Source organism: Chelonoidis abingdonii, chromosome 3 (genome assembly GCF_003597395.2).
Source record: "Chelonoidis abingdonii isolate Lonesome George chromosome 3, CheloAbing_2.0, whole genome shotgun sequence".
In the NCBI taxonomy this organism is placed as follows: domain Eukaryota; kingdom Metazoa; phylum Chordata; order Testudines; family Testudinidae; genus Chelonoidis; species Chelonoidis abingdonii.
This window is the reverse complement of record NC_133771.1, coordinates 122646670-122670735: the sequence shown is the minus strand read 5'-3', so window position 1 is coordinate 122670735 and position 24066 is coordinate 122646670. Positions and strand designations below refer to the sequence as shown.

At 38.6% G+C, this 24066-nt stretch overlaps 1 protein-coding gene across 1 annotated transcript in view; it reads left to right on the top strand.

The window, feature by feature from the left end:
* NOX3 (NADPH oxidase 3) overlaps positions 1-11386 on the top strand; it is a 50871-nt gene extending 39485 nt beyond the window's left edge. The window contains exons 12-13 of the mRNA XM_032772086.2: positions 7005-7129; positions 11260-11386. Of these exons, the coding sequence (XP_032627977.1) occupies positions 7005-7129; positions 11260-11386 (252 nt within the window). The remainder of the gene's footprint in view (positions 1-7004; positions 7130-11259) is intronic.
* Positions 11387-24066: the final 12680 nt, after the last annotated feature.

Below are 24066 nucleotides of genomic sequence, written 5' to 3'. Positions count from 1 at the left end.
CCTTTGCTGCCAGAAAGGGGCTATCAGCTGGGCTGAAGGGTCAGAATTTTTCTTTTTTTTTGCTATCTTACACTGGACTTTGAGATGTTTTGGGGAGGCAAGTGGTAGGAAGTGACCCAGAGAGGCAGCCTCAAGGCACTTCAATATGCTGATATTTTTGCCTCTAATAGGGCTCTTGGTTGCAGCACGGTACAGTAAGAGGGCCCTGGCTCCCCTACCAACCACCCTTGTTGTGGAGAGTACAAAAACCTCCCTTCCACACACCCCTCTTAGAAGTAAGGAAACGGTAGAGATGTTGAAAGCCCCAAGGTGAAGCTGAGTCACCTAGAGGGCTCAGCAGGGGAACTTAAGGTCCTCTCTATGTGAGGACGTGGAACTATATCAGTGTTTCTCAAAGGGGGGTCGCCGCTTGTGTAGGGAAAACCCCTGGTGGGCCGGGCCGGTTTGTTACCTGCCCCGTCCTCAGGTCTGGCCAATTGCGGCTCCCACTGGCTGCGGTTCTCTGCTCCGGGCCAACGGGGGCTGCTGGAAGTGGTGTGGGCCGAGGGATATACTGGCCGCCGCTTCCAGCAGCTCCCTTTGGCCTGCAGCAGTGAACTGTGTCCAGTGAGAGCCGCGATCGGCCAGACCTGAGGACGGGGCAGCTAAACAAACGGGCCCGGACTGCCAGGGGCTTTCCTACACAAGAGGCGACCCCAGTTTGAGAAACACTGGACTAAATATATTTCTTTTCACTCTGTTACAGCAGAATGGGGTGAATTAAATTAGTGACCTGGCTGGAGGGTAGTGAGTTCTGAAAGTTAATTGTGTGTTGTGTGAAAATGTATTTCCTTTAATCAGTTTTAAATTTACTAGCTTTAAATTTCATTGATAGATCTCACTGTGAGATCTGCATGCTACTTAGATGAAGGAGGCTTGTTCAGCTTCTTCCCTCTTTATTTAGCCCAAATGGGTCTTTCCTTTCTTTCTGCTTTATTAATTGGTCAGTCAAGTCACGTTAGATGCAGGAAAGGAAAACCTCTCGACCTGTTTCTTACTTTTTGTTCTTTCCATTTAATGAAAGGACTCTTACAGGATTAAAAAAGAGGAAATATACCACAAGTCATTCCTTCCCTTGTAGCCTTGCTCTTCTCTCTTCTTAATTCCTTCCCACTTTCCCTCAGGGATTATTTAAAAGGTAATGACTTGAGGTGCTTTCAACATTATGGGATTGATTTTCAAAATGTATTTGTGCAGTTGTTCACACACACGTAGTCCAACAGCCTCTTATATCAGTTTCTCAGCCCATGGATCAGGACTCAAAACTGGCTTGCCAGAATGTTTCAAAGGGTCATGTGGTCCAGTCACCAGGGTAGGGCCAAACCTGAGCAGTGCTGCAACCCCACAGGTTGCAATGCCCAACGCTGAGAGACACGACCAACCAACCCCACAGCACAGGAACTGCAGGACCCACCACTCTATGGTAACTGGCCAGTCTAACATGTAAGCGGAGACTGCAAGTACTTCTCAACTGGGCCAGCTCCTCACCTCAGAGCCTCAGGGCTTGGCCAGGAGGGTGACAGGACCAGGCCCCAGCTCCCCATCTTGGGGAGGGGGAAAGGCCCGCAGAGAGGCATTGACTGATGGGCTGGTGCTGAGTCCCAGGTCTGCACCAGCTACCTTACCACCATGACAGGGAGCCAGAGAGAACAACACTTCACCCAACCTTGTGTGTGAGACCTTAGGTACTTCCTCCAGCACCCCTCCATCCCCCCCCATACACCCCCCCCCACTTTGTTTGAAATGTTGTTTCAATAAATAGATTGGGCTACTTTGGGGATAGTTTTTAAGTCATTTTGGGCTATTAATTGCAGTAGAAATCTGAGAACCCTGAAACTCCCCCAGGGGCCAGGGGACCTGACCGAAACCACTCCAGGACCTCTATTCCCAGACTATTTACTGGGTTGTGACAGGCCACAAACATTTACAAATGGATCGTGAGCCCAGAAAGGTTGAGAACCTCTGTCTTATGCTAGTTATCTAACAGAGACTGTGAAAACTTCTTTTGGAGAGAAAAATCCACTTCCCATGCTGAAGCATGCAACAGTTTGACCAATATTAAATAAGCCATTGCTCAATGTTAGCAAACTCACAGGCTGTTATCTACCATCTATTTTCTAAAGATCTGGATCGAGGTATATATTTGAAATACCAGCACGATGGTTCACTTTTTGACCTCCGTCGCCTGAATGCAAAGACTAAGACAGTGCAGAAACTCCTTCTTGAGGCACTCTTTGCCGATGACTGTGCCCTCATGGCTCACACTGAAAATGATCTTCAGCACCATTGCTCACAGTGCGAGGACCTCCAATTCTTCGGACTACTATCGACGCCTCGGAAAGAAGAGTTCTCCATCAACGTACCTGGATCCAAGCTTCGTCCAGTATTCTCCATTGATGGCACATCCGCTTAAAGTAGTGGAGAACTTATAATACCTGAGGTAGTCGTCATTCCAGTAGATCACTGGATAATGAGATCAACGCACGAATATCCAAAGCAAGTCAGGCACTTGGCTATCTGCGTATCAAAGTTTAAACGCACCACGACATCCCGGATGTCAACAAACATCTGCTACAGCGGCTGCTTCTTCGTCTTTTTGTACACGGTGTCGAAACGTGGACACTATATAGCATCCAACATCAAGCATGCTCAAAGCATTCACATGCGTTTGCCTCCGCAACATCATGAAAGATCCTGGCAAGGACAATTAGTGCCCAATCTTGAAGTCCTCGAGAAAGCCCAGATGACAAGCATCGAAATGATGATCATGAAGTCACAGCTACGTTAGCAGCCGCATGGATGCCAACAGAACCCCTGCCAGCTTCTGTATGGTGAGCTCTCCCAGGGCATCCGGCATATAGGTTGTCCATGAAAACGTTACAAGGACACCATCAAAGCCAATCTGCAGTATAGCAGTATCAAACCCAGGGACCTGAGGACGCCGCCAGCGACAGAACACAGTGGCATGCAACAGTCAGGAATACCTGCATCGCCTTTGAGGAAGACCGCTGCTGGCATCTACAACAGGCATGCGAATGACGTCACAGAGCACCAGCAGTGCACAACCCACTGACTGCGAACTTCCCATGCACCATCTGCAGCCAAATGTGCACCTCTAGAATTGGCTTGTATAGCTATCAGAGGGCACACCATGAGACCAACAATAGATGATTTGCTCGGATTTGTCATCAGATCGATGGACTACCAAGATTTTCTAAACAAGCTAATCAAGAAGCTAACAAAACACATGGTCACCATCTCCCACCAGCTGCCAATATCCTGAATCTTCACGCCAGAACATGGTACAGAAACAAACAATTTTTGCTGTCGTGAGTGACCACCAGGTCATAGACAGAGGTGGACATCTTGTTGGACCTTTGGACCTTTCTGTGGCATGTGATTCCACTGAGCATCAACTACTATTATCCCCCGTCCAAAAGTTTGCAGGGGTGGAAAGAAGTACAGTGAAATGGCTTTCTTCTTCTCAGACCAAACACAAAGGGTTGTAATTGGTAATACATCCTCTACCTCCAAAGCTCTCGCATGTGGAATCCCACAAGCCTTAAACCTCTCCCTATCTTACTTGATATCTTTAGGAAACCACTAGTGGAGACTGTGTTAGCTTAAATACCAGCAATACTCAGATAATACCAAGGTTTACATTTCCTTTACATAGAACATAACCAGCATTCTCTCCAGGCTATCCCCCAGCATTTGGCCAAGAACAACATTTGGATGAAGAGTAGTTGACTGAAGCTGAACCTAGGCAAAATGAAGGTGATGATTTCAGAAAGCAAGAATCCCTTTGGAGAATTTACTTCTTTCCCCTCTGTTGAGGGCATATGCCTTCAGACTGTTAAATATGTTCAGTCCTCATGTCCCTATAGATTCTTCTGCCACTGGATGGCCAAATAGAGCGGTGTCAAACAAGCCCGCTTCCCTCTGTGGCTGGTCAGGAAACTGTGCCTCGAGATATCAAACCCGGTCCTGGCAATGCATTTGAGACATCTAGGCTTCATTACTGTAATTCATTATACTTAGGACTGAAGTCAAAAATATGGAAAAAGTTCCATTTGGTACAGAATGCAGCCACCATCTGCTGAGCAGCACAGCTGGCCATGAGCAAATCATCCAGTCCCTGCATTGACTCTCCACTGAATAGACTCCAGTTCAAGTCCTCTACCACGATATTCAGAGCCAGTATTTCTCAAACTGGGGTCACCGTTTATGTAGGGAAAGCCCTTGGCTGGCCGGGCTGATTTGTTTACCTGCCCCGTCTGCAGGGCCGGCTGATTGCGGCTCCCACTGGCCGCAGTTTGCAACTGCAGGCCAATAGGAGCTGCTAGAAGTGGCGCGGGCGGAGGGAGATACTTTCTGCTGCTTCCAGCAGCTCTCATTGGCCTGCAGCAGCAAACTGCGGACAGTGGGAGCCACGATCGGCCGGACCTGTGGACGGGGCAGGTAAACAAACCGGCCCAGCCCACCAGGGGCTTTCCCTGCACCAGTGGCGACCCCAGTTTGAAAAACACTGTTCAAAGCCCTCCATAAGATTGGACCAAGCTAGCAGGACCTCCTGTGACTGCTATGCCTCACCAGAACACTGAAACTGTCAAGAAATAGAGGAGACTCATGAGCACAAGAGAGGGAACTTTCATAAGGGATGGATCCAAACTATGGAATCCATTCCTGCAAAAGATAATGACCACAGGTCTCACCACATTCAGAACTAAATTCCAAACAAATTTCTTGACTTAGTTTTTCTTCAATAATTCTTCACAAGGATAATAATAATAGTCTATAATACAAACAAACACACGTTACTCCTACTTACAGAGGGAGGAAAGTGGAGATTCTATGTTTGATTTTTAAATCCCTATGCAGTGATGGGTGCAATATAAGAACCTATAGAGAGAGTAAATCTGCATGCAAATTATGCACATAACTGCATTTCTGTTCATGTAACTTGAAAAAAAAAAAAGGCCTTATTTCTGTCTACATATAGGAATCCTGTATATTATTTAGGAGAAAAGGAACACAGGCATTGCTATGTTGGATCAAATAATAATATATATTAATTATAATAGTATTAATTATATTGCAATATAATAATTATTATTATTATCTCTCAGTATGACATCATAGGGATTTTTTTCACCTTCACAACATACAAGATCTTTAAGCATAAAGAGGGGAAAGCTACCATCAAAAATTTATTTCCATGAGTCACCAATAAATCCTGACCACAAACTGACTCTGTAGGTTTGGGCAGTCAAAAGTTTTGTTACATTGTGCACAGAACTTCTGTATTTTAGGGGCTCCAATGTACTGGTTCTTTTTTGACTTTCCTTAATATTCTCACAAAGCCTACAAGCACTGACTTCTGGAGATCACTAATTGTGGTGTTTTGCACACTTACTGTATTCCTGAGCTGCTCATTCATACCCTGAGGGACTGCTCCAAGTGCTCTTGTAATCATCTTTGTTCTGTTTTCCATCATCATTCCACTTCGTGGCAGAGTTCTTCACACTTTTCCATTTCTCTTCCTCTTTCTTTTTTGTTTCTTCTGCTGGTATGGCAATATCAATTAACATGGTCTTGTTAATTGGTTTATTATTTATGTACTGGTTTGCTATAGTGCCTACAATGTGCTAAGTAGTTTCAATGCATACAAGATGAAATGGTCCCTACCTTGGGGAGCTTAGTCTGTGTACATAGAGCATTGGACAGGTGGGTTATTATATATCAAGTTTAGAAAATACATCTATTTACTTGTTCTGGAAGTTTCTCAACTGAGGTTAAAATGGGTGTGGATAATCCTCAATATCAACTTTAAAAGCCGCAGAGAATCCTGTGGCACCTTATAGACTAACAGACGTTTTGGAGCGTGAGCTTTCGTGGGTGAATACCCACTTCGTCAGACGAAGTGGGTATTCATCCACGAAAGCTCATGCTCCAAAACGTCTGTTAGTCTATAAGGTGCCACAGGATTCTTTGCTGCTTTTACAGATCCAGACTAACACGGCTACCCCTCTAATATCAACTTTGGTTCTTTGCCTCCTTGCTTACAGATGGTGCAATAATGTTGTCTGAAAGGAGACTATTGGGGGAATAAGGGGAATGAAAATGGCAAGCAGAATTACTTGCAAGTAAATTTCCTTTATCAACTTAACAAAGGAAAGTTATTGCTGCTTGTCTGATACCATAGAGTATGCTATTGGTAAAGCATTGGCCACCGCTAATGATGGTATGTATATGCCGTATGAAAGTATGAGGTGGAATGTTGTTCAAAATATTTAAGCAGGTTCTTTTCTAGGCAAATACAAAAATAAAAGGGGTGGTAGACTGTTGTGCACCACTTGTGCATACCCAATTTGACTCCTCCTCTGTGAGCAACTGAAAATTCAAAGTACACACATCCTGGATACATGTAGAATTCCTATATTGCATATAATTTCTAATATTTATTTAAAAATCACCATTACTTTACTACTTATGTTTTTCCTTTCTCAAATCATTTCTTTTCAACATTAAAATGGTTATCACCCGCTTAACTACCGGGAAATATTCAAAAGCTGCTAAGAAACTTAGGAATCTAAGTCCATGTTTGCAAAAGTGACCTGGGCCCAGACCCTCAGATGCACCTAAATACCTTTCAGGATCAGGGCCTTAGGAATAAGTCTCATTGAAAGTCAATAGGACTTAGGTGCCCATGTACCTAAGTCACTTTTGAAAAATGGAATTTAGGCTTCTAAGCCACTTAGGCACTTTTGAAAATATTGTTCTGCCCCCAGTCTGCTGTCTCTTTAGGGGCAGAGTGCTGCCTTCTGATGATAATTATAAGTCCTCCTCCCCCAGTAATATATATTCCCACCTTTTATTCAGAGACAGTATTTTTACTTTACTTTTTACTCTCCATATACGTTATTGATTCTAAAACTATTGTCTTGCTGTACTTTTTGCTTTAGGCTACTCATATAGCTCTACATGATGATGAAAAGATGGATGTAATTACTGGTCTGAGACAGAAGACCTTCTATGGAAGGCCAAATTGGGACACTGAGTTCAGGCAAATAGCAGAAAATCATCCTAGGTAAGGCAGGTTAGCTTCTAGCCTTATTATGTAACTCTTTTTCAACATAAACAGTGGGAGGGCAAATCTTTTTAAATGACCCTTTTAAAATAATTTAGTTTTTTGCTATGTGGAAAGAAGATTTATGTTTAATGAAGCTTTTAATGAAGAAATCTCAGAAAGAGAATGCCAATAAAATCTAATTTTTGGATAAGAAAATCTAATATTTATAAGTATTTCAATATCCTGGCCCTTGCCAGATATAATTGAAACACACAATCCAATTACTGTTCTGCACAAAGGACAAAGTAACATTAATTTCCCTTGAAGATGGTTATTAAAGAGATAAACTGTGATTTTTTTTCTTATGATGTCAAGGATATGTTTGTTCTCCCAACATATTTGGCTACCATTGTAAGACTGTGCTGGTCTGTCATTAGTTCATCTCTGCTGGCAAAGACAGTTCATTTGAACCTAGTGGATTTGCTAGTGGTCTGAGAAAAGCTTCTTTGTTCCTGAAGCCTTTGAAGAAAGAATTTGAAATATTTTTGTGTTCATCACCAGAAAATTCTGGAATCTTTGTGATTCTTTTCTATTTCCAAATATGTACTTGTTAATGCAAGTTAAAGGCCTGCATTCAGGAGAAAGGGTTGAGAAAGGAAAAGGAAAAACATTTTTTCATGAATAAAAAACTAAAATGCTAGAAGGGGAAGAGAGAAAAGAGTAAGCTTCAAGAATACGATAAAATTGAAAAAATAACAGTAATAGAGAAACCAATTGATAGAGGTGAAGATGACTACAAATCAGGAAATAAGAAGGAAGATTAAAAAATGGGCAAAGGGCCGACAATAGAAAATATAATTTTTTCCTTTTTATTATTTGTTAAATATTGCTACTACAAAATCATATTTTTAAATTTTAGGTTTGCAGTCAAATTTAACTTGCAGTCTAAACTTTTTTATTTGACAATATTCAAAATATAGTTGTGAAGTGAAAAATCTTCAAGAAAGACACTTTCTGTGCTGCTTTTCACACACAGAGTAGAAGGTGATGGTGAGAAGTCCTGAATGTTGTGATGCTTTCTTAAGAATCCAGAACTGAAGTTTTAGGAACATGAATTTGGTCATAATAGGTCTGTCAGTCTGACATCGATCCAAGGCAAGATAATGGAGTGGCTGATACAGGACACAATTAATAAAGAATTAAAGGAGGGTAATATAATTAATGTCAATTAACATGGATTTTTGGAAAACAGATCTGGTAAAACTAACCTGATATCTATTTTTATGAGATTAAAAGTTTGGTTGACAAAGTTAATAGTGTTTATGTAACAGACTTCTATGAGGCATTTGACTTGCTATCACACAACATTTGGATTAAAAAACTAGAATGATATAAAATTAACATGGGACACATTAAGTGGATTGAAAGCTGGCTAACTGATAGGTCTCAAAATGTAATTGTAAATGGGGAATCATCATCAAACAGGTGTTTCTAGTGGGGACTCACAGGGATCAGTTCTTGTCCCTGTGCTATTTAACATTTTTATCAATAATCTGGAAGAAAACATAAAATCATTCCTGATAAGTATGCAGAGGATGAAAAAGTTGGGGGTGTGGTAAATAGTGATGAGGACAGGTCATGAATACAAAGCGATGTGGCTTGCTTGGTAAGCTGAGAACAAACAAATAATATGGCTAACTGTAAATATATACAGGTAGGAAAAAAGAATGGTAGACCATACTTACATGATGGGGGACTCTGTCCTGGGAAGTAGCAACTCTGAAAAAGATTTCGGGGTCATGGCGAATGGTCAACTGAACATGAGCTCCCATTGCGACGCTGTGGCCAAAAAGGCTAATGCGATCCTTGCATGCATAAAGAGAGGAATCTTGAACAGGAATAAAGAGGTTATTTTTAACTTTGCATTTGGCACTGGTATGACCACTGTTGGTATACTGTGTCCGCTTCTGGTGTCCACAATTCCAGAAAGATGTTGATAAATTGGAGAAGGTTCAGAGAAAAGCCATGAGAATGATTAAAGAATTAGAAAACGTACATTATAGTGAGAGATTCACAGAGTTTAATCTATTTAGCTTAACAAAGAGAAGGTTAAGGGGTGACTTGATCACAGTCTGTAAGTAGCTACAAGAGGAACAAAAATTTGATAATGGACTCTTCAGTCTAGCAAAATATATCAAGATCCAGTGGCTGGAAGTTGGAGCTAGACAAATTCAGACTAGAAATAAGGTTTAAATTTTTAAAAGTGAATGTAAATAACTATTGGAGCAACTTACCAAGGTGTCATAGTGGATTCTCCATCTCTGGCAATTTTAAAATCAAGATTGGATCTCTTTGTAAAAGATATGCTGTGGTTCAAAAGAAATTATTGCAGGGGAAGTTCTATGGCTTGTGCTATACAGAGATCAAACTAGATGATTGCAGTGGTCCCTATGAATCTATGAATTTGCTTATGAGCCTCAGTCACATTTAAGATGAAATGTGAACTCTTTAAAAGAAAACGTGCATGAGAGAAACATTTTATTGGACCTGTGCAGATGGTTCAGGATGCAGAGGAATTAGCATGGTTCTGCTGTGTGTGGGTAAAGGGACAGCTGGATTTCTTGAAGTAATCAGACTCAGGGCTGATTCTAGGGGCAGACAAACAGGGCCATCACCCTGGGCACCAGCTTCCAGGGGCACTATAACAACTTCCAGAGACACTGGACTGCTAGGTTCCCCCTCCCCAACTGATCGGCCAACCATGTTTTAGGTTTTCTTTGCCTGTTAGGGGAGAGTGGGTGCCAAAATGTTTTCTGACCTGGCCAGCAAAATGACTACAGCTGTTCCTGTCCAGGGTCTACATCCCTTGTATACCACTGAGTCCAGGCCCACATGGGCTCCCTTCTCTCCAATGCACAGTCTCTTTGCAGATGGAGTAGAGCGGTGGTGTATATACTACACCTGGGGTTCTCAAACTTCATTGCACCACAACCCTCTTCTGACAATAAAAATTACTGCACGACCCCTGGACAGAGGACCAAAGCCTTTGGCCCTGGGCCCCAGCAAGTCTAAGCCAACCCTGGCAAATGGGGTTGAGACCCACTTTGGGGTCCTGACCCACAGTTTGAGAACTGCTGTACTACACCATGAATCCACCATTCACATCTGCTTCAGAGTACAGAGCTAGGACTGTCCAGCTAGAGACTGGGGCAGCAGCAGCAATCAGATTCTTAGCCATTCCAAGCTCTTATAGGTGCAATTGCTGGTGCAAACATTTTGGAACTCCAGTTCCCACTTAGGCATAGGTGTGCTTTGGAAATTCAGTGGTGGGCACATGTTCTCGGTACAGTATTAACACTTCTGCAACACTGTTTTTTTGGTTAGAATTCACTTGAACCTCATTTGCACTTTCCTTTGAGAAAGCTTAATTGGGAGCAAACATCAGTTGTACCTCATTGCTGCAGATTTAGCTGCCTGCTCTAATGGCACAAATTCTGAAAATTTACTCAAGTAGGTGCACAGCTAATGAGTGTGTACTTTATATGTTTAATGGATATGTGCAGTGTCTTTTTAAAAGCAAACCCTCAAACGATATATTCTATTGTGCAGAAAATAGCTATTTTTCTATTGTCTGTAAACATCATTGCCTAGATATTTGCATACTTGGGCATGCACTTATTCATCTATGAGGACTACTTACATGTCAAGTTTCAAAATTCAGCCACTTTTAAATTATGTCTGTGGGCAAAAATATGTATTTTTTTCATCTTCATAGAACTCAAAAATAACTGCAGGGATTTTATGCATTTTTTAAAAATACTTCCACTTAGAGACAAAAAATGGAAAATTTCAGCTCATGGAGTAGTTTGTTTTTTTTTTTTTTTGTAAAGCTATGACAATATGAAAACAGAGAGTTATCATTAAAAACGTTTTTTTTCAACCTCAGCTATAGCAATCCAGTTGAATAAAATGTAATAAACACTAAAGAAGAATTAAAAATAAAGATAGTTTTAAAATAATACTTTGTGAAATGAACATGGGCAAAACTTTTAAAATGCATTTGTCAAAAGGCCATTTTAAAGATTCAAACAAAACTGAGAATTGTCAGTAGTTTGTTTTATTCTGTTATCTTTTTGTTATTGCTGCAGCAACAGCATCGGTGTATTCTTCTGTGGACCCAAAGCTCTCTCCAAGATCCTTCAAAAGAGGTGCAACTTGTACTCATCAGCTGATCCTAGGGGTGTTCAGTTTCACTATAACAAGGAAAGTTTCTAAACAGTATTTTTGAAACTTTATAATTGATATAATTGTATTGTATGCTTTTTCAGTGAAATCAGTGGGAGTTAGGGGTCTAAGTATAGTTGATCTGGGCCCAAGTGTCTTTATAATTCAGAGTTTTTAAAAAAAATTAAAACTAAAAACATGAAATCCCCACAGAATTTACATAAGTTAGTAGAAGATGCAGCTATGCTCTATTTTAAAAAAACAAAAGCAAAAAATATATTAGATTTGTACTGAGGTGTAAAACACAGTTCATAGGGATCATATAATGCATTTACCCATCCATGCAATAAAACTGTGAAGCAGAAAACATCCCAAGTGTGTTAGCAGTTGAATAAGACAAATGACAATATTATATATGTACAAACACATGGAAAAATATTCACTAGAGAAGACAAAACTATATAGACAAGCAAACACATAAGGATAAAAATTACATCCCAGAGGACTTTAGGAATATTTTATAAATCTCCTGTTTGGGGATGGAGTTTGTATGAACTAAGCTGGGGCTACAAGATATAGTTGTATTATTATTGAGTTGAAGACGATGCATCTTTATTTGAAAATTGTGCAAGTTTTCTGAAATGTCTGTGAAATGATTAATGTGGTGCATATAGTGTAGCGGTAAAGTGAGTCAAGAATTAGCATCTCTGCCAGTTCACCTAGAGGCATTTATCTTTTTTTCCCCCCTGGTGCCAGTGATGAGCCTCAGGGTAAGCTGACTCTTATTTTTTAACTATAAATTAAGCTTCTTTTTTGTGTGTTGAAAATCTTGAAAGGAATGAGGAATGTGTGTATGCACCAATACCAGCTGCCATTGCATGGAAGAAAGAGGTGACAATCTCCTGTAGATTCTGAATGATTGTTTTAATAGGGCTGGATCTGAGGTAACAAGCACAAAGATATTGTGCTGCCAGAAAAACAGGATCTGTTCTCCCTTACTTCATGCAACAAGATGTAACATTTAGCTTCTGGCTCAATGTGGCATCTCTTCACTGTTTTGATTTATTCCCACTTTTGCAAATCACTGTGGTATGCTACAAGAGACGCATTTAGAGCCCTTGTTATAGTTCATTGAGTAGCATCACTGTTATCACTACCAGAAGAGAATTTCACTTGTATCTGGGCTGAGTGACCTAGAATAAAAGGAAAAGAATAATAACAACAACAATAATAATAATAATAAAAAGTGAGAAGGTTTGTTAGACTAGAATGAAATTGCATTTAGATTGAATGAAAATCCCTTTATTATGAATATAATTTAAATCAAAATGAAAACTAGGAAGATTTGGCTTACTGCCTTGTTTTGAGTAGCACTGAGCACACAGCAGCTATAATAATGTGAATGTATATGTAATTACTCTATTATTGTGTTTATGTATAAAAACATCTGCTGTAGGGTGGCCAGATAGCAAGTGTGAAAAATCAGGACAGGGAATGGGGGTAATAGGAGCCTATATAAGAAAAAGACCCCAAAACCGGGACTGTCCCTATAAAATTGGGACATCTGGTCACCCTAATCTGCTGTCGGGGAAAATGAAACATGTCTTCATGGATTTGTCCATTCAGCTTCTTCAGTGGGAAGTGATCACAACTGTAGAGAAAAATAGTAGTAAATAAAATATAGTCAAAACAGCACAGCCTCATCTCATACTGTCTAATGTGACAGTCAGTCAAGTAATCAGAGTCCCATACCTACAGATTAATTATTTGGACCTTACGATAAAATTAACGTTACCAACAGATTTAATATAAGAATTTAAATTGTGCACTTGTATTGACCAATAAGTATAATTTAGAATATATGATTTTACATGCTCTGGGATTTTTTCCTCAAAAAATCCTCTGTGCAATGGAAACTGTGTAGTGAAAATTTCCCCGTTTTACACTAAAAGATGAAACAGGGTCTGCCAAATTTACTGCATTCCATCATATTATATACACTATATAATTATAAGGGATCCCCTCCATCTTTCATTCTGATATGATAAAGTGCTCTATTTGGGCAAAACCAAATATTGTAAAGTTCAAAAAATATTGGGACTTTCAAAAGGTTTAGATAGTCCAGATTAGCAGGAGAATTTATTGAAGTTTATCCAAAGAGAGCTGTCTTGGAAAGGGGATAGTTTTAAATGACTGTTACCTGACATTTGTGTTGCTCTTCTCAACCGTGCATTGGAGTGTTTTTAGTGGAAATTACTTGAATGTGAACATGAATATGAAAAACAAAGTGATGAGAAGAGAAGTGAAACCATAACTGCCAAAAACAGTGTTGTAAGAGATGGACTGTAGCAGCCGCACTCTTGTGCACAACAGAAGTGTGCAGTCCACAGACTTTAATTTTCCCTTTGGAAGTGTCTCACCCAGATACAGGCCATAAACAAACTTGCTTTGCTTATGAGATCTGAAGAAGTTACAGCTTGTTATAAAAAAGCAACAAGCCTAGAAAGCATAGCATTCTCAGACTGTCACCCATTCAAGTACTTATTAGAACCAAACCTGTTTTGTTTTGAAAATTAGATGAGTTTAGGCCCATTCAGGCAAATAGCAGTATCCAGCTGCTCTTCTTCATTTATAACTTATGGTGACCCTTATCATTTCTCTGCCCCAGAAATTCTGCAATTCTGAATCTTCAGATTAAAAACGGGGAGTTAAGCAATGTTCTCCCTCGCTTTGTCCACATTAGGGAAAACAGTGTTTTCAGAATACGTGAACTAACATGTTAACCTATGTTAAAACTCTAATAGAGGCAGGAAATTTGTATTTTAACATGAGTTAACTGGTAAGAACCAACCAGGGCTGTATTTTGACACAAGTTAAAATGCAAATTGCCTTGTCTGTGCTATGGTTTTAATACATGATGACTAACACGGGTTAGTTAACATGTTTTGAAAATACAGTTGTTTTCCTAGTGAAGGCAAGCTCTTTAAAAGGTTTATAAATATGCTATCTGATACTGTTGGGGAGTGCTGATTGGGTGTACTGGGACAACAGTGCTGCCCGGGAATGATGCTCTCGGATATAATGCTCAACAGTGGGGATTCCAGGGGCCACTTTGTCTAGTGGCAATATCACAGAGTCAGTATCACCGAGTGGCAAGAGTCCAAGAGGCCGCTTTGCCTAATGGCAATATCACCTAGTGGCAAGAGTGGTGAGGGTAGGAGAACCCAGGCCCACACTATTCCACCAGGTTCTGACCCAGGGCCCTTCAAAACCAGATGCTCTGACACTGAGTTCAGGTCCAAATATCCCCAGGCACGTTCCCTGGGTCGCTTCCTACCCTCATCCCAATCCCTCCAGAGTTAGACATGGGTTCCCTCTTGTGTTCCTTCTGCTCTGTCTCCAACAGCTCCTCCACTGGTAACAGCAAGTCATCCCCTTTGGTTCTTGTAATCAACTGACTTCCTGCAGCTCAGGTAGGCCCCAAAGGCTTGGAGTACCAGCGACTTCCTGGCAGGAGGCTTTTGCACACAACCACTCTCCTCCTCAGTCAGCCCAGGCTGAGCTGAGATGTTCCCTTTTGAATGCTCCTTTCACTTGGGAGGAGGTCCAACAAGGGCAAGGAGGCGTGACTAAAACAATAGAGCATGCTAAAAATAGAGTGTAGCCCTGACAGCATGAGTGGTGGGAGGGGCCAGCCACCATGAGTATGTGCCTAGCATCTCACATGGGTGCATATTCTGACGGCTAACCCATCTTGCTGCTCACACAACTGCAGCTATACTCTTACTTTTTTAGCTTGATTAGAGTTAACACAGGTATATCTCCCCAGGCTGGAACATACACCTCTAGCTCAAAGTTTAGACATATCCTTATAGTCATAGGGGGTTGCTGTAGTGACAGGGCTCAAGGTTGGGATCTGAACACTGATCCTACTTATACTTTTATTGGATCATCGCTAGTCCTTCTTGACTGCTTATCTAGAATTTTATTCTTTAATATTAAAAGCCAAAATCTGAAAACGTGGATGCCTAAAGTTACATAGCTAGGACCATATAATGATACTTTAAGTGATCTGATTTGCAGAGGTGGTTGAGTACCTTCAACTTAGGTACCTAAGTTTGAAAATGTTGGCCTAATACCTTTGTTGAGTGCAGCACAGAAAAGAACCAAGGAAATACAATTTTTAGTACTCTCGTCACATAAATAAACATATTTTAGCCAACATTGGTGTTTGTGGATGGCAGTTACAACACATGCAAAAAGCCATTTACTTTTTGACATGAATAGCGAATACCTGTTCACAAATGATATTTATTCTTATTAAAAAAAACTTTTTACAAATTCTGCCTTTGTTGACAAGTCAAATACAAGTATAATGATCTCATACTAGTTCCTTTTTGAGCATCTCACAAAACTACCATGTGAGTTGGCATGGTGGGCATTCCCAGTTCAAGGGGAACTCAAAAGAGTTGTGGGTCAAAACTGAAGTACATTTGGCATGAACATGTGTGAGAAGTAGCACAAAACTCCTGCCTGCACAGTATCTGACTGAAGCCAATGCCCATTAGCATGAGGACAATACTCACTCATGCATCGTAAAAAATTGATTAAGATAAAAAAAGAGAAACCTCAAACTAAAAAGGCCATTGATACCTGATCAGTCCTGCAACACGGAACACTCATTAATTATATATTACTATAAGACTATGTATCATTTACGTAAAAATGTCTACATTGAACAACCACCATTGCACATTAATATTAATAAACTAGTCATGCAATTTTCTGAGTTCACGTAGCAGTGAAAAATTCAGAAGGCTATGCAGAATGCATACAAATGCACTGCTAGCCATTTAAGATCCTTTTTTTAAGATTTCTTACTCAGCAGACAGGAGGATAATAATTAGGATGCACAGTTTGACAACTCTGAACGTAATATCAAAGGATGAAACAAACAAAAATATGTGCTGTGACACTGGTCAATACATGGAGTCCTTTGCATATAAACTATGTGCAAAATAACTAGATCTGGCTGGACTGGCCTTTGAAAGTTTAGACAATCCAGTATGCCATTTCTTCTAAAGGGCTGTACTATTACTATTCGTTATGGTAGGTACGATCATCATTACAAAAGATGACATTCCATAGTATGGCTGGTGGAGTGTAATCACATAAAAATAGGGAATCTATATATATTACCGTAAATACATTATAATAATATAATACATTCTACTTACGAATAACTTTTCACGCAAGGAATCCAAACCAGCTTATGAACAAATGGTCTAATTCTGAGAGGTGCTGAGCTAATGGAACATACAGGAAGTCCAAAGAAATTGAAGGTTCTCCGCATTATGCAGGATCACTGCATAAGAGCTTAGTCAATTAAATTAACTGGAGATTTGTCCAAGTGAGGACAGTAAAATTTGGTACCGTTAGTCAACATCAGCACAAATTGATATTCTACAAATATCAAACACTAAACTTTTTTAAAAAGAGAAAAATTGAATTTAGTTCAAATGACTGAAATGGTCAGATTTGTCTATAATGAATATCTTAGTGCTTTGCTACATGCCGGTTATCTTATTCCTATACATACACGTAAAGATTAATATTGCAGCCCACAAGCAGTGAGATGTTTTTTTGAGGACGGACACAAATACATACAGAATTCAAAGTTACTGCTCTAGGCCCCGATCCAGCAAAGCACTTAAGCATCTGAATAGTCCCCTTGACTTCAATGGTCAGTATGTCCTCTTGACTCCAATGAGATTAGTCACATGCTTAAAGTTAAGCATATGCCTAAGTGCTATGCTAGATCACCGCCCTACGTACCTCACAGAAAGTGATGCACAAACAAGAGGCTCTTTTGCTGAGGAAACTGGGAGTTAGGATTCCTGGGTAAATCAGGGCAACATTTTTCAGATAAAACTTTTCTGGGGGGTGAAAAAAGCAAATTCAGTGACATTGAAATATTTCATAAATGTACATTGATTTTGCCAAATTGTTTCCATTAGAAAACAAAACAAAATCAGAAAAAAGTTGAAATGCTTAATTTTGACATTTTTTAAATGAAACATTTTGCCCTTGTGGTTTGAAATATTACATTTCAAACCTTCCTTTAATTTTATTTCAAAACAATTTTTAAAAAATGATCAAAATTAAAACAAAACATTTCTATTTAGGCAAAACAAATCATTTTGTTTGACCCAAAATGATTATTTTTGCTTTTCTAAATTGCCAAAAAAACAAAAAATCCATCATTGGCTCAGCTCCACTTCTGGGTTCTATTTCTGACTCTGCTCTCCAGAGGTGTAAGGGTGGGCCTATGACTCTCTTCCTCTGCCTGAGCACCTTGGCAGAGTCAGCCTGAATCTGTCCCTTAAATATCTCACCAATTTTAGCCATTTTTGGAAACTATATTACCATTAACCTAATCTATTCTTCGCCCAGCAGCTAAGATGTTTTTAATGACAAATATTTTGGATTCCTAATAAACAGATGTACGTATATGACAAAATGCCTCCGTGCCAAGTAGATGCTGTGACATACAATAGATTTCTTCAGTAAAGTAACGGAGAGAAATACATCGAACTTTTAATGACATCAATAGTTAAAAATGGGCTGAATTCTAAGCGAGATTATGAGTTAAAATAAGATATATATAGAGAGAAATAGATTTAGAATATTACAAAGTGGATTAAGAATGAACAACCAAGATGGGGAGAGAAAGAAACAAGGCTTTTAAAAAAGTCTTTAATAAGTAATATTATCCAAACACCTGAGCATGGATTTTTGTCCTGGCACTTTTTACCCTAATGAGAGAATAGGAATAAGACTTGGCGCAGGCTCATACTTTCAGCAAAGGGCATAGTAAAACATTCACTGACTTATATGGTAGAAGGATCAGACCCTGTGCTTCAGAGCACAGCTCTATCAGGATAGCTGAGGTTTAATTTTTATGTATGGTATATCAGAGAGTTTTCAACAGGATGAAAGACTCTTTTTAAATATTTCATGTAGAGAATATACAATGGCAAAGAATAGAGTTAAGTAAATAAATAATGTTCTGCTTCAGTTTCCTGGGATGCACTTATCCCCTTTATGACTCTTCATACTTTCTGCAGTGCATTTCCTTGCTTTCAGACTTCTCTTACCTCACCCATACTTAAAATTTTTTCTAAGATTACAGATGTAGATCTCCTGTTCATCTCTTGTCTAGTCTCCTTTAACAGCTTAAGATAAATCTTATCTGAACCAGGTTTAAAGTCTTCATCCTAATTCTTTATCACCTCTGTTACTGGCTGTGTAGAAATCCAGGCTAGTGAGTGTACAACTACCATCTGATGGTATTTGGTTATTGTCCTGCCTTGAAAGCATATTTAATGCTGTATCTGTGATACTGTTCTTTACATCAGTAAATTCGTCCTTTCTCACTCCACTCACTATTTTCTATACAATTAATGGGGGCATTTTTAGCACATTTTACTTCTTCAAGAAGTAATCAGAAAACGGTAGTTGCAATGGGATGGGTGAACATAAGGCACTTTACTATGCAGATACTTATTTCTCTCGACTGGTGTTAGTTTACACAGAGAAATCCAAAGCTTGTCTGAAAAAAGCGATCAATTAATTTGCAAAATTCTCTGTGTATAAAGTAAATTTACAAAAAAAGTGAAGTACTTCCCTTGTCCAAATCTGCCCTCATACTTTACTACATAAATTAAATTCCATTGGCTGCCAAAGTCATGAAGCACTTGGGCAAATTGTTCAACAGAGGATTGGAAACTATGCTATGAGACATTATCAATCTGGGAATCCAGTTACTGAAAGCTTGCTTCATGAACTGGAGCTAATTGATGCTCTCATTGTAGGGTTGAACCCGAACCATCAAAATGATAGTAGTTCCACAGATAAATTAATTTTTAGTATGCTGCCACTTAAAATTCCACCCAGTCACTTTAAAAGGATTCAGTACATGATTCAAATCCTTCTATGGTAAGGGAAAAGACCAAGAATTAAAACAGAAAATTTTGCTGCTCATAAAAACAAAAGGTGACATAAAGCTTCCAGATGGAGAATTATATTATATTGCAACATATTTTTCACAACTGCCTCTTTTTCTTTTACCTCTGAGCCACTTCTTACTTGGATACATGTGGAAGCTCTAGAAATGGCATCTTTGCCAGTTCAATCCTGCTTAGTTGCTCCAATGAAAAGGTTCAGTAGCCTAATATTAAAGTATAATAAAGAAGTTTGGATAAACTATGTAATCATACTGCCATCTGGAACAATGTAAAACAAAAAACAAGAGCATGTTCCTTTACCTGGAAGAATAGGAAAAAGATTGTTTCCATAGGAAATTTGTATGTGAAGTGTTTGCAAACTACCTATACATTTTTGCAAAATAGTTTTAACTTGGGAAGTGATCAACAATTGAAATTCCATGTAATTTTTAATTAATTTGCATTCCTATTAAATATATTTGAGTATGAAACAAGACCTGCTAGTAACACTTTATTGGACTGTTATCAGCTGAGTCATATTATATTTGTAATATTACAGGAGTTTTCCTCAGTACACGAGAGTTCAAAGGGTAAAATTTTCAAAAGTGCTCAAGCCCCAGATCCTCAAAGGTATTTTGGTCTCAAACTGCTATTGAAATCAATAGGAAGTAGGCACCCGAATACATTTGAGAATATGGGCCTACATCTCATTTTCAAACGTGCTTATTTCACTTAGAAGCCTAGATGCCATAGACTTTCAATTGGACTTAACAAATTTGATCTTACCTCACTCATAGCCATTCGGAAAGCTGCAGAAAAGATCATTTTCCTAGCTGTCACTTTGAGTACAGTCATCTCTCTCTTTGCATCCTTCCACTGGTTCCTTCTTCTCTAGCGCATCAAATGTAAACTGCTTCTCTTCTCTTCCAAGGCCCTTCACAGCCTATCCCCACCCTACCTATCAACTCTCATCTACTAATCAAATGTTAAATTTTCAAACAAGAGCCTCAGTGCTTTCTCTCATGCTGCTTCTCATGCTAGGTAGGAGCTCCTTAAAAACATCCGAAAAACTACCTCATTATCTAAGCAACCGCATTTTCCTCTTTCAATTCCTCCTTAAACCTACTTTGCTGTGATGCCTACAAAAAACTTGACAACAGTTAGGCTGCTGGTGTGCTGAGACCACTACCTGTCATGCTGACCAAGATTGTCTCATTGTTTCCTTGTCCTGCCCTGTCAGTCTGTCTCCATCTATTGCCTCTTGTTTTATATGTAGATTGTCAACTTTTTGGGACAGGGACTATCTTTTTTTTTTCTATTTGTACAGTACCTAGCACAATTGGGTTTTTGTCCATGAATAGAACTCCTACGTGCTATGGTAACACAAATAATGAATAATAATAACTTAAGAAGATCCAAGAAATATAATGAGAGGAATGAATGAAACTGAGAAAAGGACACTTCAGGCTAAAAAATAAGAGAAAATATTCTAATAAGGAATTTCCAGAAGCATGGTTTCTTGAGTTATTACAGATAGGACTAGACAAACCACAGAATAGAACTTAGGATACAACCCTGTTCTCGCTCCCAATAAACTTCCAATTTCCACCTCTAATTTCAAGGACTCTCATATTTTCTCTGAGTATTGGTCAGAAACTTTTAATCAAAAATGCCAGTTTGTCAAATTGTTTCAAAATTATGTTGATTTCAGTGAAATGTCATTTAGGCAAAAAACAGAAGTGTTTTGATAATGTTGTAAAGCCTCTGGTGGGTGGAGACCACTGCCTATCCTGCTGACCAGTACTGTCTCATTGTTCCCTTGTGTTCTACAGTCTGCCTCTATCCATCTGTTGCATCTTGTATTACATTTTGATTGTAAGTTCTTTGGAACATGGACCAACATTTTGCTCTGTACAGCCTGAAGCACAATGTGATCCTGGTCCATGACATCGGCTACTTCATGCTACCACAATACAGATAATAAACAATAAAAATAATAACAATTCTTCGAAGCTTGAAACACAATTTTTCAAACCAATTTTGAACAGCGTTTATCCAGCCTACAAGCAGGGTGGATTGGATTTAAAACAATTTGATTTAAATCATGATTTAAATCACTAGTCATGAAGACTCGATTTAATCATGGATTTCTACATCCAAGTGCATTGTTGTTGGTTGTTATAACCTTAATACATATTCTTCACAACTCAGAGATAGACGTAGGTTTCATTTTTAGAAGGTATACATTATACATTTTAAAGTGAAAACTTTTCATATTTGTTTTACAGCTATATCAGAAAATGAATGATTGTTTGGTTATTTCATTTACCAAAGGTAATTGAAGCAGATATTTATGAAGTCATTGGGAGGTGAACTATCTCCAGTTCAACAGGTTAATCATTACTATTTGAGGATTTTCTTGCCATGCTGTATTAGGAGGAGAACATCAGCAGACAGACATTTAAATTGTTTTATTTAACTAAAATAACTTTATGTATTCTGGATTTTTTTTAATGCAAACATATATTTTAACAAAACAAGCATATGAATTTTTGAATTTAATTAAACATTCAAGATTTTTAAAATCAGGTTTGTTTTTGTTAAAATTCTTTTTAACTAAAATAGTTAAATAAAAAAAAATCAACTATATCAGCCGGGTCAACATAAGAAACTTAAAATATAGGCTTCTGCAGCTAACTCAGTCATCTTCACCTTCATTTCCTGTTCGTTCATGATCTGGAAAAGGAAAACAAGCTTTCCTGCTTTTTTAGGTCCCAAATGATTTTTCAATTTGGAATGAATTAGTCCAAAGGAAGAAAATATTCTTTCTACACCGGCAGAAGAAGCTACTGCTGTTAAAAGTGAGATTATCACTTCAACAGTCTCTGAATCCAAGTGCTTAAGTGACTTCCACCAGTTCACTGGTGTGACTCTGTTTAAAACATGATCAGCAAATATATATTTCTTGAATGGTTCTTATTCCCAACCTGGGTCTAGTCAGAGAATGGTATGGTAGTTCTCAAATCAATGAAGGCTCTACTCAGAAAGACTTCAAGACTTCTGGAATATGCTGCTCAAATAGTTTCACTTTTGTTGTTACTGCCTGTCCCTCCCATCTTGCATTTATCTCCAGACTTCTCCTCCTTGTCCAGATCTAATCCACCTCCAACAATCTTCTATTCACTGAACTTTTTGAAACTTTGCACTTTTAGAGAGAGGTAAAGGATTGACTCTGTGTACACAAATTTGCAGAGGGACAATAGGGTTGAGGTCTGTCATTTTTCACCGCTATATATTATTTATTTATTTATTTATTTAAAAACATTTTTGCTGTTAACAAGCATGTTATCTCTGGAAATACAAATCCACAGTTTGAGAAGTGCAAAACTAAGCATCTCTGATGGTATCTTCTAGACTGAGCACTGAATCCCATTGGGTAGATAGAAAGATTAACCCTAAATAACTGATACAGAAGCCCCTGGAACCTCATAAGACTGGGTCCCCTAATTCATGAACGATTGGAACTCATTTACAAAACTTTTCTTAAACATTACATGAATATATTGTCTCATAGTATAGAATTAGAATTTATAATCCTTATTCCGTGATGAGATATCTTTGTGCTATAATGTATCTTAATTAAAACTATCTCTAGATAGGTTTTTTCCTCAAAAAAACATTTTATCAAAAAATTCCAATTTAAATTAAAAAAATCTGATTTTGATTTTTTTAAAAAAATCATTGATTTTTATCCACCCTGCCTACAAGTCTGACTCACCATGTCTGCAACCACTTTAAGGAGAACTAAGTGTTTTAAGTTTTCCAACAAGGCTTTGTCAGATGAAAAGTCAGAATTATATTAGTTTATCACCACCTAGCTGAATCTTTGAACGCACTGGGATCAGTCTTAAAAAGGCCAGATTGTTAACTACAGCAGTGCGGTGATATTTTCAAGGATTTTAGGACAAGGATTTTTATTTAAGAGATAGTTAAACGCAGTCATGATTTTAAAAAATAAATTAGTGTAGCTGATGTGTAAATCAGCATAGGTCCATTGACTTTAATGGAACATTACACTAGCTGACAAGCTGGTCCAATATCTTTAAATAAACCTTATGTATTTCTGAGGAAAACACCTTGGTGTATAAAAACTTGAATAATACCTTTTCATTATTTATACAGTGTGCTTATTTTTTGCACTTCACTTTCTAATTCTCATCTCTAGCACAATATCGATAAGTTTTGGGTTCCAAAATTGCAATATAATTAAAAACAAAACAACCTTTACACTGAAATTTTAAAATGTCATAAAATCCTTTCTACTTATACTATGTTTTGTAAGCACTCCTTCTGCTCCTTTTTAGCAAAAAGTAAATTTTGGCCTAACTTACTTGAAAGCTTCCAAAATCTAGAAGAGCTGCGATTAACAACCTATCTATTCATGTATTTAACTACATTTATTTTTCAGCTTTGTTAGTTAAGATTTATACTTTCAATTTTGCTTAGTACATTTGCCTTCATTCTTCAGTATAGGCTTGTTTCACTGACCTTCTGCTTTTATTTCCAGGTACAATATTAATATTCTGGCAGTCTGACTCCACTATCTGTAGTTATTTAAATGTTTTGTTCACTAGTGAAGACTGTAGCGTTCACTTAACATGGAACAAGAGTGGCACCCAGTGGCCAGACGAGATACCTCCGGCATGTATTCACAGTTTTTCCATT